The 16,419-nt window shown below is 35.8% G+C and overlaps 1 protein-coding gene across 3 annotated transcripts in view; it reads right to left on the bottom strand.

The window, feature by feature from the left end:
* Positions 1–16,419, bottom strand: part of LOC112563548 (sorting nexin-13-like) — a 24,153-nt gene extending 7,734 nt beyond the window's left edge. Inside the window, exons 1-25 of one of the 3 annotated variants that reach the window (XM_025237593.1) lie at positions 16,307–16,419; positions 15,186–15,311; positions 14,392–14,581; positions 13,988–14,109; positions 13,246–13,361; positions 12,898–13,002; positions 12,415–12,503; positions 11,752–11,835; positions 11,271–11,412; positions 9,949–10,055; positions 9,758–9,845; positions 9,431–9,486; positions 9,175–9,291; positions 8,890–8,994; positions 8,479–8,614; positions 5,758–5,795; positions 4,560–4,686; positions 4,041–4,195; positions 3,629–3,733; positions 3,069–3,179; positions 2,687–2,791; positions 2,206–2,268; positions 1,137–1,282; positions 699–767; positions 252–364 (exon numbers count right to left, since the gene is read on the bottom strand). In XM_025237593.1, the coding sequence (XP_025093378.1) occupies positions 252–364; positions 699–767; positions 1,137–1,282; positions 2,206–2,268; positions 2,687–2,791; positions 3,069–3,179; positions 3,629–3,733; positions 4,041–4,195; positions 4,560–4,686; positions 5,758–5,795; positions 8,479–8,614; positions 8,890–8,994; positions 9,175–9,291; positions 9,431–9,486; positions 9,758–9,845; positions 9,949–10,055; positions 11,271–11,412; positions 11,752–11,835; positions 12,415–12,503; positions 12,898–13,002; positions 13,246–13,361; positions 13,988–14,109; positions 14,392–14,581; positions 15,186–15,307 (2,611 nt within the window). In that variant the 5' untranslated portion in view covers positions 15,308–15,311; positions 16,307–16,419. Of the gene's footprint in view, positions 1–251; positions 365–698; positions 768–1,136; positions 1,283–2,205; positions 2,269–2,686; positions 2,792–3,068; positions 3,180–3,628; positions 3,734–4,040; positions 4,196–4,559; positions 4,687–5,757; positions 5,796–7,424; positions 7,448–8,478; positions 8,615–8,889; positions 8,995–9,174; positions 9,292–9,430; positions 9,487–9,757; positions 9,846–9,948; positions 10,056–11,270; positions 11,413–11,751; positions 11,836–12,414; positions 12,504–12,897; positions 13,003–13,245; positions 13,362–13,987; positions 14,110–14,391; positions 14,582–15,185; positions 15,312–16,306 lie in introns of all 3 variants that reach the window. The other 2 variants (XM_025237592.1, XM_025237591.1) reach the window with 2 other exon arrangements.

The following is a 16,419-nucleotide window of genomic DNA, read 5'->3' as shown; positions in this document are numbered from 1 at the left end:
TAACTTAACCAGCTGTTCCCCTACCCAAGTTTGGACAATTTAGTTCGTGGGTATATTGCCAATCTCCATGAATACAAGCCCTGCTATCAAACCATACATGTTTTAAAATAAAAATGATGATTCCTTAGAACTTTTAGCCATCCATAAACAAACCCTTTAAACTACTGACAACAGCCAGAGAAAAACTCTAAACTCACTTCACTGCATAAGAGTAGCAATGACACCGCTATCTAGCCAATAGAATTACTCACCAGGAACACTGCCAAACATTTTTGCTTTGCAGAAAACCTGGGTCCTCAGCTTTGTAGCCTCTTCTCTAGGTGGTCTTGGCTCTGCCAACACTCCCCCAGGCCAGAAGGAGTTTCTGTTCAAAAAGACAAGTATCTGCACATAACAACAGCACAGACAATAGCTCAAAACCATTCTGCTGTCTTACATGAACACTTTATCTTGGGTCAAAGGTCACCAATTTTCTCACCCTTTCATTTTATACAAACATTTTATGCTTCATCTTCTCTAAAAACTCCTACTTATTACACCAAACATGGATTTTTTAAACACCATATTTGTTAATCAGAAAGGAGATCAAACTCAGGACAAATAAACATGCATATTTGCACCTGTGCAAGTGCTGCTGAAGGAAAGAGGTTGTTAACTAACACAATCTTCATTGATAACATTAATGAACAAGATCGTACCTGAAAGCCCGAACATATTCTGCCATTTGCTCTGCTGATGTCATGTAATCAACATGATCTACAATCTTCCTGTTAAAAACAAAGACAGCATTAATTTTACAGTCATAATACAGCATTCAAAGCAAGATATACTTTTCTCTTTGCTTAATAGTGCATCTAAACTTTGGCAACAACTTCTGTTCCACAAAGATTTAAATGCAAGACAACTGGTGCGTCTGCTGAGTAGCCAGGATAATAAGTTCTAAATTTTGGACTTGACAAAGGTTGATATCGATGAAAAGAAATGTTGTCTTTCATTTATTCAAATTTGTAAACAAAATCAATGAGAAAATTTTCCCAAAATGAAAAATCCAAAACTTAAAATCAGAAATACTCTAATAATTATTTTTAATATTTACTTTTAAATCCTTAGTTAAAAGTAATTTTACCCAGTCATACCTATTGATCATGTCACCAAATGTTGATTTGATGAGCTGGCGAAGTATAGAGACCATGCGACGGCGTAACCACTGATTCTTCAGGCGACGGTCAAACACTTCATCTAACATGAGCAACACGATCCGCAACGGAATGTTGTCAGCTGCCTGAGATTGCATACAAAGAAAGATTACTTTCATCACATCCTTACATTCACTCCCTTATACATAAAACCTCCCTATTAAGACTTGCTAAAATCCATCATAATCAGGTCATAACTTAGATAGAACTTAATAGGGAAATAAAACAGTCTGCTTTAATTCCTGAAGAACGTTTCTTCATTCCAGGAACCAAGACTCAAAACACCTATAAATTCAAGTTCATTTATTTAAATATTTAAAATAAAGCTTTTAAAGCCATATCATAGTGCTTTTTTGTTGTTTTGGTCATGGTCTTGCTTACTTAATCTACAAATGTTACAGTTGATGAAAAAAAGTAATAAGGGAAGTAACTCTCGAGGGAGCTGTAGTTATACAGCCTAAGTTGTTTCCCCGAATGCAAAAGGAGGAACTCAGAAAGAAGCGTTTTGTTTCTGCAGTTAGAAAGCAGTGTCCAGACCTCGTGGACACTACTTCATGGTTGTTGTTTTTTTTAATCTAGGACTCCTTTGGCATCTCTTTTTAACTACAGTTCCAGGGGTAAAACAATATCTGCTGGGCCTGGACACTGACTTATGATCATGGGTTGTATCTAAGAAGGGGTTGCAATAGGTGAAGTTTCAATGAAGAGGTTTTATTGTTTTGGGGGAAATGGGGGAGGCGGCAGATAGCCGAGTGGTCAGAGTGCTGGCCTCTGAACTGAGAGGCGCACCTGTTCAATACCTGTTTAGCACAGTTAACTTCCCCCAGTTGACCCAGCTGGAGGGAATGGGTATGCGACTCCTAAAAAGCTGACCCTAAGAAAAGTGAGGTCTCTAACACTTCACTCCCTTTACCTATGCTGCATTATAGTTCTAAAAAAAATGCCTGAGTGAATGCTGACAAAGCTGATAAAGATTTCAGGTACTTATCTTGTACATGTCATTCCTCACCTCTGTGTCAAGTCCAGCCCCAACTTTACTGGCCGGGATGCTGCTATCTCCTTCTTCCCCACACTGTAAACACAGACACACTGCATGGTGCAGATTAGCATACACACACTGCATGACGTAGATTAGTACAGACACACTGCATAGTACATAGCGTAACAGCGTTACTGAACAGTGTTCTCTTATGACAGAATGACAAAAACTTAAGGTCTGTCACCTAAGCACCAAATAATTATATAATTATTGACGATGATTTAACTTGGTAGAACAACTCAGGTACAAGTATAATGCTGAACAATGAGAAAAATATTGTATAACTAAATATATAGACATTGTCTTCATCATTCATCATACTGTCACATAAATACATGCATGCACATGAACAGACTTTGAGTAAAGATAAGCTTATGTAGATATATAATCCTCTTAAATAACAATGAAACAGTTTAATTCATGGAAGTAGACATTTAAGTTTTCCACTCACCCCTTTACTATTGCTGGACATTTTGTTGGGCCAGTCAGGTGCATTCTTCACTGCATTACCTGCATTCCTTGAGGCAGTACGAATGGGATTGACTAATGTGTCCATCTATAAAAAGAAAAAAATATACATTTACAAGATTTCTGATATTACTAACATTTAAAATCAGGTATCTAAAGACATAAAGAGAGCTTCAATGCTTGTCTTTGAAAGATATAGATCTACAATTTTACTGACGTTCAACCTGAAGGGCGCTGCAAAGAATTAAAATGATATGCATCTTCAATGACTATAGCTCCACGATTTTGGAAACCATCGATCCTTACTGAAGTTGGTTCTTACAAGTGTACAAAAAATAAAATACTTCAAAAAACTGACAACGAACCTTTCTTGAGAATTCAGACTTGTGTTTTTCCCAAAGTCCAGGTGCCAAGAACTGCATTATTAATTCCTCCAAACCTGCAACTCTTTGCCACACCTCTTGTTTCAGAAGTGCCTGTTTAACAGTACAATATCCGTCTTCAAATTCATCTGTGCAGACCTAATATCATTTGTGATGAAACAAGTTTTGAGAAATGGATATGGAGAGACATTTGTTGAAGTGGACAACATTAAGAAAAGAGTTAAATATTGAAAAGAGACCCTTTAGCTCACTGCCAGAAAAACATTTCTGACAGATGTCTGTTAAATACAGCAAAAGTAATTAGCTCCTGCCTAGCACCAGATATTGGAATACTAAATATCTGAAGATAATTTTATTTCACCAGAGCTAAGCCAGTTACAAACCCACAGACAGAGGTGGAGATATATAGCATTAACAACTTCCTCAAAACCTGTAGCTATTTTGTTATAGTTCTGTCAAAGAAAACATATAAATATGTTTTTTAAATACCTAGATATAAAGACAGCATAATTTCTACCTTTGAAAGAGGAAATTTCACTCACTCTGAGGTAATTGTCAAGAGCTTTCCGACGCTTCTCCAGGAATTCCTTGCTCATGTTCTTTAAAACAGTCTTTCCTGGAAGTGTAGGACCCTGCAGATCTGGAAACTGGTGACACAAAGTTTTGTTATTAATTATTAGTAATCATCAGCTCTAATTTAGCCTAAACTGATGAAAACAGAATTGAAAAGCTAACAGTGTGGACCTAAAAACTTGATTGCATATTTTTCTTGCTGAAATATTTGCAACTGTGTCAACTTGTATGTATCAAGCTTTTTAAGAATGAGAGATTTTTTTTTTTGGTCAGTTACGACTACTTGGTATGCTATGAAACATACTGTTAGTAACAGGATATAAATATCTCTAATACATCTAAAGCACCCATTACATATGGCTACATTCAATCCATTCTCACTTTTTCAATAAGAATCATGTTCAGATCATGGAAGTCACTGTAGCGTCGATATACATCCCAGATTTCTTCTTCTTCTGCATAAGGCACCTTTCTCCTGACCGTGACAGCAAACACTGCGTATGATTTTCCAGACTTATCTGGCTCTTTCACAATTCCTACAAACAAGCAGTTATTCAAGAATAAATAACCATACTCCATTTCAAATGTTTTGTTTTTAATATTTTGAAAAATAAACTTGAGTACTCAGTTTTAAGGGAATTCTAATATATGGCTATTTCTCATTTAAAAGGAAATCCTTACAAAACAAGTCTGCATAAGCGTATTACAAATTAATCCAACCAATCACCTACCATAAAAACAAACAAATTATTTTAATTTATCTTGTCCTATATAAAAGTTTGTTTGAGTTCTCTTACCATATACTTTCTTAGCACTAACAATCTCTTAGCTTAGAGGGCGTATAATGAAAAAAATCTTTTGAACTGGGATTTGACTGAGTAGTAAAAAGTATGGACAAACCTGTCTGGGATATTTGTGCGGTTACATACGCTTCTCCTGCAGAAGAGGACCCAGCTGATGTGATGGATGACAGTGAATCTAGGGATTCAGAATCTCCCTCATCCACAGCATCACCACCATCTTCAGGCTGCAGTCATCATTACATAAAGGTAAGGTTTGTCATAAATCTCTATATCTTGACAGTAGACAGTCATGCACTAGGAAACACAGCTTTCTTGTTTAATAGACTTATTCACAAAAAGTGAACAATTGTTTTAAGAATTACCACCATTATGTGTAAATATATAAGGATGGAAATACATCTAAACATACTCTGTATTTATATACTGAAATGATCTTATAAATGATTGGCAATCTATCAAGTGTAATAGGATTCTAGAGAAATATATATATATACTGAATCCATCAAAATTTAAAGTAGCTAATGCATAATGTCTACATTTATAGTCTGTCCAAAAAAAATCATAAATCACCAATAAGACAAAAAAGTTAACAGACTACTACTAATTCATATGTTCACTTCCTGCACCAATTAGCTGTGATAAGCCACAACACATGCATATCAAAATAGCTGTATATCAAATAACTCACTACAGATATTCTTTTTCTGCATGAAAAAACTAATAGGTATGAAACTAAGAGATTCATTACCACAAAACCTGAAGACATACACTGATAAACACAATGGCAGAAAAAGTGCATCTGATAAAAATGACACTTGGAGTCATACAGTCATTACCAGTCAGTATTTTGATCCTCATTTCACCAAAGTGGTGTCCTCTATCTACTGCTTACTTAACCACAATTCACACAGCACTACAGCAAAATGTATTGCATTTTTTCCTGGAACTAAGAAGTAAATCTTGTGCAAATATAAACAATAATGACACAACATGTAATAACTGAGGAAGAATTATAGCAAACTTAAAATGAAGTGCTCAGTTGTTGTTTTCTATTCTACCCAACTACTTACTATTAGACTGAAACTTAAACAATCACCATCAAGTTACAGATCAGGATATAATGGCAAAAAAATCTAATATCAGGTTAAGGAAAAAAAACTACCAGGCAAAAAAAAAACAAACAAACACACAATGTAAACATACAGGCACATAGAACACAAGTACTGAAAAAACAACTACAAGTGTAGTTTTAAACATGCACAGGCACATACACAAAGACTGTCTTAGTGACTTACGCTGCCCACAGATGCCCCCGAACCCCTGGCGGACAGGTCTATGCCAAAAAGAAAGGAAACAAAGCAAACTGTGACACATAACATGAACCAGCCACACACCTGATAGAATCAAAGTGTTTTCAGCAGCATGCATACATAGGGGTATATCTTACAAACACGTCACATGCAGTGCGGTAGCTTTTCTCTTTAACAAAAAATCCACACACAGCTACTATGTGACATCATTTCCCCAAATGACATCTTGCATCCTATCCCAGTCATGAGAGTGTTTTGGAATGACTTAATCATTATGGAGATCACATCAAATACAAGGCTACTTTGGGTATACTGCAGAGTCTTCCACAAACAAAGACAGTACACAACCTGATTTGACCCTACAGACTATTTTATTATCTACGGCTGTGTTAACAGTATTTTATATTACAGGATTGCTTTTTTAGAAGCTATGAAGGGTGTCAACTGCAGTGATCTCAGGAGCAATGCTAATGTCTGTCACAATTAAAACTTCATGTATTTCAAGATCTATAAAGCAAGGTCGAGAGAGTTGTCATGATAGTTATAAAACAAATTAGTCATATGCAAGTACTGAAGGAACTTATCATAACAGGAATAAAACCAATCTAAGAATTTGTTATCTGTGCTGCATTATGGAAATATTGCTTCAACACAGAACTGTAATTTTATGTTCAAGATACCAGTATTATACTGTTGATTTTACTGTCATGCTCCTGAAATAACACAAGATTAAAAATTGTTAATCTTATCATCATGCCAATACAATAATACTGAAGGTAGAGCTGTTAATTTTATTATCACACTACTGGAATAATGGTTTAAGCTATTGAATTTGATGCCACACTGCTAGAATAATGCTGAGCTGCAAGCTGCTAATTTTGTTCAAAGGGTAATTAGCACCAACTTTTTCAGAGACAGCGCATTCTAGCCAAACAATACAGATAGACAATGCACTCCAATTGCACTGTTCAGCAGACAGCTATCAAGAATGTCTAGCCATTTTGCTTCTGTGATCATACAACAAGTCACAATAATGTCATGTCTCTTGCAACCTTTCATAACTGCATTGTCAACAGAATGACTATGCAGGGTTGTATTGCAACTGACTTGTCATGTAATTCCAGGAGGAAACTGTCCCCTCAAAACAGAGTGCACCAGCGTGCATTACCTGTTGAACCATTTCTTTGCTGTGATAAAGCAGTGGATGGTCCTTTCAGCATTAATTTAACTGTTCTATTACAAGTATAGTCGTGCACGTTCACAATCTACATACAGCCACAATTTCAATCTACTTTAGGTCTTTATGAAGCATTAATTTTTGTTTTCTTCTGTATTATATTTCATTTTGCAGCTAGACACTGCATTATTTTTGTTTTCTCGTAGATTATAAATAGTTCATGTGACTGCTAAACATTGCCTTATAAAGCATCAGAAGAGTAAAATGCATGCAGCATAATAAGGGACTGACCAACATATAGAACCAAATAAAGGAAGCCAGTCTCCAAAATTTAAAACTTAACATTTCCACAACTCAACTGCCAAGTATAGTGCAAAGCTCTACATTGATTAATGCTCTGTGAACAGAAAATATCTGCAAACTTTCAGCCAGTACCCAAAAAAAAAAAAAAAACAAACAAAAAAAAGAAACATACTCTGAACCAAATTATCCTGGGCACTGAAAACAGTAGTTTAGAATTGAGACATTAATTGGTTTAAAAATCTATACTTTTTACAAAATATTTTTAAAGCAACTGATCTACACTGCAAAAACATTTTATATCTAGTTTATATTTGGATTAGGACTTTCCTAATAAAACATAGCCTGCAATGCTCAAATGTGAAACAGCTCACAAAAACTCCAACTTCTGGGTTGGTGGGTGAACTGGTGCATGCATGAAAAAGAGTGAGTGTAGCAGCTGCAGACACACTGCAGCGCTTTTGTATGCATGCACGTTGACTTCTGACACATTCCTCAGCAGTGTATGACCATACCTGATTATGTTCCCCTTACAAACAAAACTATAAGTGGCAAGTAACTTTTTCTGCCTACAATTCCCTATTCAGTTTGAAGCATTGTAAGAATAAGACGTTTTTTAACATAAATTTCTGCATCAAACACTAACAAGATTTCACAACAGATAAACAGACTGAGATGAAATTTTACACAGACTCTTTCTTTGTTCCGAAACGTTCCAAAAACAGCATGCATGCTATGAAAAACAGATGGAAACTCCAGTAGTATGCAACGAATTTAAACCTTTGCTTCTGCTTATGATTAGCAACTTCTCTGCATTTTAAAGATTAGTGTCATAAAACAATTTGTTTCTTACATTTCATCCCAGATTTTAGGTGAGGTTAGAAAATATAAACTACATGAATAATATGCTTAAAATATCTAAACTTTGAAGTACCTTAAATAAAATTTTACTGATTTTAATTTACCTGTTCTCACCCTATTCTTCAATTTTAAATATTAAAATGTTTTGACGATTTAAAGCAACCTAAGCCTAATTTAAAGTCAAGAGAATGTGAGAAGATGTGATATTTAGTTATGTAAAAGCTAAATTTATTTATTTAATGCAAACCATCTTTGGCAAACATCTTTGTACAACACATGAAAAAAGACTACAAAAGCAAATAACATTTTTACCAGTCAAAGAACCTTTTACTATTTTAACAAACCAGAAGTAAGAAAACACTACGTACCATCATCTAGACTGATGGTATCAGGATCCTGCTGTTTGTGATCATTATTTAGAAGCCCAAGTTCTGTAAGCAGTCGCACATACACTGCACTCTGTAAGAACTCTTCATAGTACTGAACATGCAGGACCTGGTACACCTGTCAGGCAGACAACATATTCCATAAGATGTGTGCACACACACAAACACAGAGCTCATCATATCTCGCACTTCTCTCTCCCTCTTAAATCAGACACAGAATCACAGATGAACTTTCAGCATTAGAATAAAAATGTAAGGCAGTAAAGGCGAACAACAGAACAACAAACTGCATGTAAATTTCACCATGGCTGACTCCTCTGACCAGCCACGCACATGCATGTATGCTCAAAAAGTTTACTACTGACAACTACGTAACATCTCTAAGCTGCCTACCCTTGCCTGGACCACATCAAAAACATCCTCAGAAAAGGTCTTGCTCTTGATCTTCTGCAATACGCCCTTGGTGTATTCGGGCTCAATGCGTATCCGAGAGATACCCTGAAGAAATACACACTCCATCCAGAATATTCAGTTGCACATCATCTTTTTCTGAAGGCTAACTTACAGAACAAAAGATTCTAGGTATACATCCAAGGAAAAATGGTGGGGAAACAAACCACAACTAAGCTGTATTTAAATTTTATCTCAAAGTCTCATTTTTCAGTGATCTGAACTGACCTTATCAGCAATGTACTGGTCATAGATAATGGTGGCAGCTTGTCTCAGTTTTGTAAGATCTGCATCTGCTTCTTTTGGCAATTCTTTAAGTTGCTGGGCGGCTGCTGCCCTGAAGCCCTGTGAAGAAATGATACAACCCTGCTCTTGGCATGTAAAAATAACTATACACATACACTGAAAATATAATTAAAAAGAAAGGGAATAAGGTTTGACTAAAGATACCCTATAGCACCATAAGAGATTGACAAGGTCTTACCTCCACATTTAGATAGAAGAACAAATACTGCTGACCACCTTTTTCGGAAATGAATTCTAGATAGAAGAAAAACCAAGAAAACTGCTGGTAAAGGAAACTTAGGGAAAAGTACTAACACTCAATCATAACAAAAGATGATTTCTAGCATAGACAAATTTTTAGAGAGGCATTCCTCAATTAAATGATCTTGCAAAATGTTGAAATTAAAGAAATAATTAAAGGTAAATATTACTAATTCTCTAATCCGCTGCAAATCATTCTGACATTTTAAGTTAAATGCAAGAAGGCTACATACAACTGAAACATATAACAAAAATCTTAATTTACCCAAAAAGGCCTGAAGGGCAGTATTGTTGTTGAGGATGTCATCTAAAGCCATAACATACAAAGACTGGTAACGAAGATAGTCTGGTTCCTGAAAAATGCAAGACCATATCAGCAAATGGACTTCCCAATACATGTAGACAAGTATTACTCATGCTTATCATATTATCGAATGCATCAACATATCAGCTTACCTCTAGCGTTTCAGTGTCGATGCTGCCTTCTCTCAAGCGCTTAAGGCGCATTTGACAAGTATCCCGAAGAAAGATGAGACTGTTAAGGTTCTGCTTAATCACAGTATCTGCTCACAGAGGTATATATTTAGAACAATGTGGCACAGGCATGAACGCAAAAAAACGAACATGTACTTATCTTCCAATAACATTTTCCTGTTATTCATTCACTTAAACTGTGGATGGTGATATAAGGAAGTGCTGATGGGAGTACTTTTTTAATATTCATCATTTTAATAAATGATAAACAAAAATGCAAGTGTAGCACTCTAGTAGTGTGTGCTAAGTTATGTCTTTGTTTGTAGAAGGTAGGGATTGAACAGCTCCCAAGACTGTCCCTTTCTCACACCAGTTGTGTGCGTAATAATAGCTGGCCTTGTACTGCCCACCCGTGGCTACTGGCAACTGGACCTATTGTTACACCAGAAGTTACGAAGTTGCCTGAGCCACTTGGGGAAACCATGACCAGACATGGCGGGGTGAAGTGACCACGGGAGCTGAGAAAGGTCGTGACGAGACCTTGGGAAAAGGGAGTGGATGGTTCTGGAATGTTTGATGAAAGATAGATTAAGTAGTGTAGCTTTACAGTTGAGAGAGGCCTTTTGATTTTGGAAGTGAGAGTGGAGAGACGGCGGATCAGCCACCGAGTGAGACTGAATAAAATCTATGGTTATGTGGCAATTTCAATCTAAGTTGTGTTCTTGCATGACTAGCCCATCCCTACGTAGCCATCAGGGACTGACGTGTTGGTTACACAAGCATATCCAGGTCATAATGATGACAATAACTAAGGTAGTTGATTTTAAAATGTGGCTGTCCCTTGCAATGGAAGCTTTAGCCCTATGACAAGAACACCATGGTATGGAAACAGCAGTGCAAAAAATGAACAAATAAATGAAATTTTGAAACCAAGCAGAAAAGAGAGAGACACAGAGACAAAATGATGAGTCTATTCTAAAAGAAATGTTTCATCAGACCTTACTTGAATGACTGCCACTTACACATATGACCAGGTGCAAAGCATTCAACTACTGGGACCACCACCCCCACTACTGATGTCCAAACATTTCAACTATGATAAAATGCTCATAAAGGTGACATGCATCAATCAGGACAATAAAAGAAAACCTTGGATGCTAGGACATCAATAGTACAGAGTAGACCAAATGGAAAAAATGTTTTTTTAAATTCAATGCATTGTCTTCAGATTTCCTCTGATAGATGTTAGCATAAGATTAGTAAGACTATGTCTTCTCTCTAAATTCCCTAGCTGCATGAGTTACCTTCACTTCCTCCTGTATCTCTTGATCTCCATCGAGCAATATTTTCCTCAACCTTTTCTCTCACTGCTATCAACTCCTCTGCTGTTTCGCTACTCCGAATCACCGTCAGAAAGGATTCTCGTGTGAAGGAAGAATCATAACACTGCACACATGTACAGTAAGATGCACAAAGAAAGGGCGAAGACTTCTTTTCAAGGAACATCATAAAAATTTTTAATGATTGTGTGTGTGTGTGCGCACACCTATATATATTAAATGTGTCTGTGCCTGAGAGAGAAAGAGGCAGAATGGATATACACAACCAAAGGTTCAAGATTCAATCAAATTAATATTTTCTAAACCTTTAAGTATGCACTATCTTCTTCAGTCACATTATATTATTGCTTATCCGAAAGTTGCATGAGAACAGATGTTCAGTTGCCAGTATAAAGAGACATAGAAATGAAGTGTAAAATAAAAATGTTTGTGTCAGAACACTCACCAGCCATGCTATGTACTGATTTAAGTAATCTGGATCTGACAGCAGGTCTATTGTAGGTAATAAGATACCATTCACTAAGACTTCCTGCAAAAGCCAAAATTAAGATGTAAACCAGCATATAATGATACCAGAGTATAAGACTCATACTGGTAACCATGATTAATCATAACATTATAGCTTCTGAACAAAAAATTTGTTTTCAGCAATTGAAAGCCCTTTTATCTGGGCAAATGTCATCCAACCAAGTTTGGCAAAGTTGTGCATGAAGGTCACAGGAAACCAACAGTTCTGAGGTGAACAGGACATTAGAACTTTTGGTCTACATGCTAAGTCCAATTAATTTGCCAGTATGATGGGACTTAAGCGAATTTCGGAGGGCTTGGCAATTCAGCTTCAGCACTCTGCTTGGAGAAGAATAGCTTTGACTGACTCATCCACTTTTTGTTATAGCTTTTCTAACTTGCAACCTCTGAATGATTTTGAATAATAGCTATAAGTTGTGCAGAAGCTGGAGTGTTTTGTGGACCAGTTAATGCAGTTTATCAATACACTGTAAATAATTCAGAAATCATACACAGTAAAACATAGGTAACAAAATTGTTCTAATAAATAAACACAATCAGCATTACAGTCTACAAATACTAGATGGAAACACTTCCTTACTCTAATAATGTATCTAAATGGCTTGCTCTGAAAATCATCCTTTGGCAGTAAAAGATACAGTAAAACTTCACTGAGATCCTGTAGGTACTCTGAAACATGAAATACAAATCTCATCTTTTTTTTTATAACTGCTCAATAAAGAGAATGCAATGCATTTTCAAATAAAATCCTTATATTTTGACTTAAGCATAAAATTAAAAGATTTCTGGTTATTTCCTGAGCACTCTTATTGAGTTGTCTGTTGTATTTTTTTGAAATACTTTGGAGGGTTTTCTAATTACATAAATTCTGAACAAGTAAAAAAAGACAAAACCAAAACAAAGCTACAACAAATATGTTTTTGAACTTTTCTTAGGAGGTAAATTAACATCTTTTTCAGTTCCCATTTTACAAGTATATAGCAAGAAAGTGCTCATCAAAAATAGTCCTAAAATTCTAACATTTTCTGAACAGATAAGGAAACAAATGATTTTAAAATCTTACGGTGTTCATGCTCAGAACTGGTGCACACAAGGTCTCGACACTTGTTGCGCTCCATTTCTACCTCTAAATCAAAAAATGCTGCTTCTAACAGCTGGCAATATTGTTCTGTAAAATGTAAAACAAATATTTACATATAATAATAAATTAGTAATGACAGGATATCTCACTCTCTCTTATACCCACACATGGACAAATGCAAACATAGGGTTTATTACCTCTCAGTTAATAGCTGTCACCTAATAGCTGTCCACAGGCAACCACTACTACAAAATCCAACTGACTCTCATGTTTGATCTAATCTACTCCAAATATAGTGTCCCACATTAATAACTAAATAATGAATCTTACCATCATTTCGACTGCTTTTCGCCTTCTCTGATGCACGCCTGTACAATCGTATATGTGAGGCAAAATCATCTACAAGACGCTGAGTGAAGTAAGGCATCCAGTCGACTTCTTTTGATCTGTTTGCAAAGTTGAATTGGGCTCCAGTATTAATAGGACCTTTTTTTAATTTGTTTGTACTGATACAAAAACTTAAGCTGAGCAAAACAGAATAAAAGCACTAAACAGCCACATTCAATTTTATCACTAGTAATGTACCCAAATTTGTTTGTTAAATCATGAAAAACATTAAGCTGATTTCTATGACATAGCTGAATACCTGGGTTCATATATTCTTTTCTACTCTGGGGCACTTTTTCTTTTCTAATTAATCACTCCTCCCTATTCTTTCTTTAGTTTTTAGCTATGCACACATTTCTCACAATCTCTCTCTCCCTGTTACAGCTTTTAGGTAAACAACAGAACATACCACATAATTGTTGTTCACCTGGTTAAGAACGGTCATTTTTTTCTAGTCTATTAAATTAACGAATGGCTGTAGTTTGCAATTGTATTGTCATAGTGTCATAGTAGACCTATGGTGTATATCTCATTTTTTTTTTTTTAAATATGTGCTTTGAAGAGAGCTAAACTGCTTCTGGCCAGAGATAAACTAATATTTGGTCAGTCTCGAAAGTGAAACAGAAACTTTGTGATGAAATTTCTTGAAGGTAATAATGAAAAAGTAACTTATCAAAACACAAACCTGCTGGCAAAAGTGATCACAACCTTTTGAACACACTGCCATACGTCAACTAGGAAGTCATCATGATCACTGATCTGCCGATACCAAGGCTTGATGTAGTCCCTCACTGTATACTCAAGCACCTGTGTGATACAAGAAAGTGTTATTCTACAGTCAAAAAAACACTCTCAATAGATGCCCACTCTCTGTTTTTTAAAACCAACAGTCTGAACGTTTCTATCAAAAGTAAAGGTTTTGCTGTAGTTGTACCACTAAAAAGTAATGAATTTTTAAATTATACAACAATCTTAAATCGATTTAACAGATGAAACTCTGTATATTGTTATATATGAAACATTAACATGCACACACACACACACTCTCTCTCTCTCATAGTCTATTATCACAAAACCTTACACACATACTTCTTTTAGGGCATCATCAATGACACTTGCACCAGTCATACGCTTGTCAAAATTTTTTATTTTAGTTGTAGGCTCCATTTTCATGCGAATCCTCTTGATTCCACTTGCATTCCTGCGGTACTGCCTGCAGCTTTTTTTAAGTATTGTTTGGGACACTGCTCTTCCATGATAGAAGGCAATGACAAGACAGCTGTAGACAGATTACCAGCATCCTGTTTCATATTGTTGCAATTCAAAACACCACAGTAGTTTATTCTATTACAGCTATAAGAATTTTTTTAAATACATGAGATAACACATACACACAAAACAGATATCTACAGTCAAAAACAAGTATGGAATTAAACACTATAAAAATATGAAAATGTGTACATATCACACCAAGAACTACAGAATCATCATCTAGTTAATTAAAGAATTTACTAATACCATACAACTCCACACCCTACTCCCCTCTGTTTCATCTGTTCAGCCCCATTCCTTTTTGTTCAACGAGACCATACCATTTATCTGTTCAAGAACTTTAATATGGCTCATGCATCATGCAAAAAAAAAAAAAATATTTGTATAAAAAAATTGTCTAGCATGGTCTATTAAGTGTTCTAAGAATAAAAACTTTTATCAGCAAAGCATAAGTTTGGATGAGTGAACAAAAGATGACTATAAATTGAAAAATGTTGTCAGCTTTTATTTTAAAACAGTAATATTTAATTACCATCTACATATTAAGGACTAATAGTCATTTACAACAATAATATACTTTGCAGGCTTGTAACATATAGGACACCACAAACCCAGTCAGGAAGAAGAAGGCATAGATGGAGAGAAGCAGCCCTAGTTGTCCAAAAGAGAAGAAGAACAGGAATATGGCCAGCAGCAGCCACCATTTCCAACCTCCCTCTCCCTGTAGCTCCATCACCCTGTGAAAATCAAACAAAGCCACTTAAGATGCAGGTAAAGAATGCATGTTCAAAGTCTGCCTTTTAGACATTTTTCTTATCCAACTGTTTGATGTTTTTAACTGTTTTATGCCATGTCAAAGGTGTGTAATGTGGTTTTATATGCTGATGATGTACCTAAACCAAATAACATTAATAGTTATAAATCACACAAAAAATGGTGAACTAAGGTCACCGACTGTATCTATTGTTGTTTGGAATGTTTGTGCGAGATTTATTTCAACATGTATATATGTATTATGTAGCACAAGCACTATACTGAATTGCCCTTGTGGATGAATAAACTTGTATTGTATTGTGTATTGTACATAATAATAACCCCTTTGTTCATTTTTGTCTTGTTAGAAAACATGCATGTGCACATAAGAAAAATATGCCTGCATACATGCTGGAAAGAAAGAAATCCTACCATTTCCAACTGAGTCAACGTGAGTCACCCCATAAATTTTAATATTCATTTAGCCAGAAAAAGTCAAGAGGGGCATGCAAAAACAATGCTTACGCTGAAATGTAACGTGTTTAAAAGTCTGAAACGTGAAATATGCAAAATGAGATACTAGGACATAAATAGCACTACAAACTTCGGTCGCCACATTTTCACTTGATGCCACAGTCGAGAGCCACTGAAAAAAAGGGGAGGGGGCAAGGTAGAAGTTTTTACGGGTAACGAAGTATTGATCCATTTGAAAAATAACAGAATTCCATTTCTGTTAGCACAGAGACAATGCAAATTATAGAAGCGACACTAAATTAATGGGTGTCTTGGAACAGATGTCAGACAAAGTAAGAAACACAAATCACTAAATGCAACCACTGGCGGTGGAGCTTCTCACTGCAGTTTCCTAGTTAAAACGTGCGTATAAAAGCACTCCAACTGTGAGGTCCAATGCTCTGTCAACACTTTGAAGGTTCCACATGCAATAGTTACTCACTTCCACTATGCATTAATGACCTACCTCTCACTTGCCAAAAGAAACAAACCTCCAGATCACAGACGACCGTAAACATATGACAGGTTTGTTGACAGACATCTACCACCGACAGCCATGTTGATTGAACCCTGTCACCG

Source organism: Pomacea canaliculata, linkage group LG5 (genome assembly GCF_003073045.1).
Source record: "Pomacea canaliculata isolate SZHN2017 linkage group LG5, ASM307304v1, whole genome shotgun sequence".
Classification (NCBI taxonomy): Eukaryota; Metazoa; Mollusca; class Gastropoda; order Architaenioglossa; family Ampullariidae; genus Pomacea; species Pomacea canaliculata.
The sequence above is the reverse complement of the archived record's forward strand: the minus strand, read 5'-3'. Positions and strand labels throughout refer to the sequence as shown.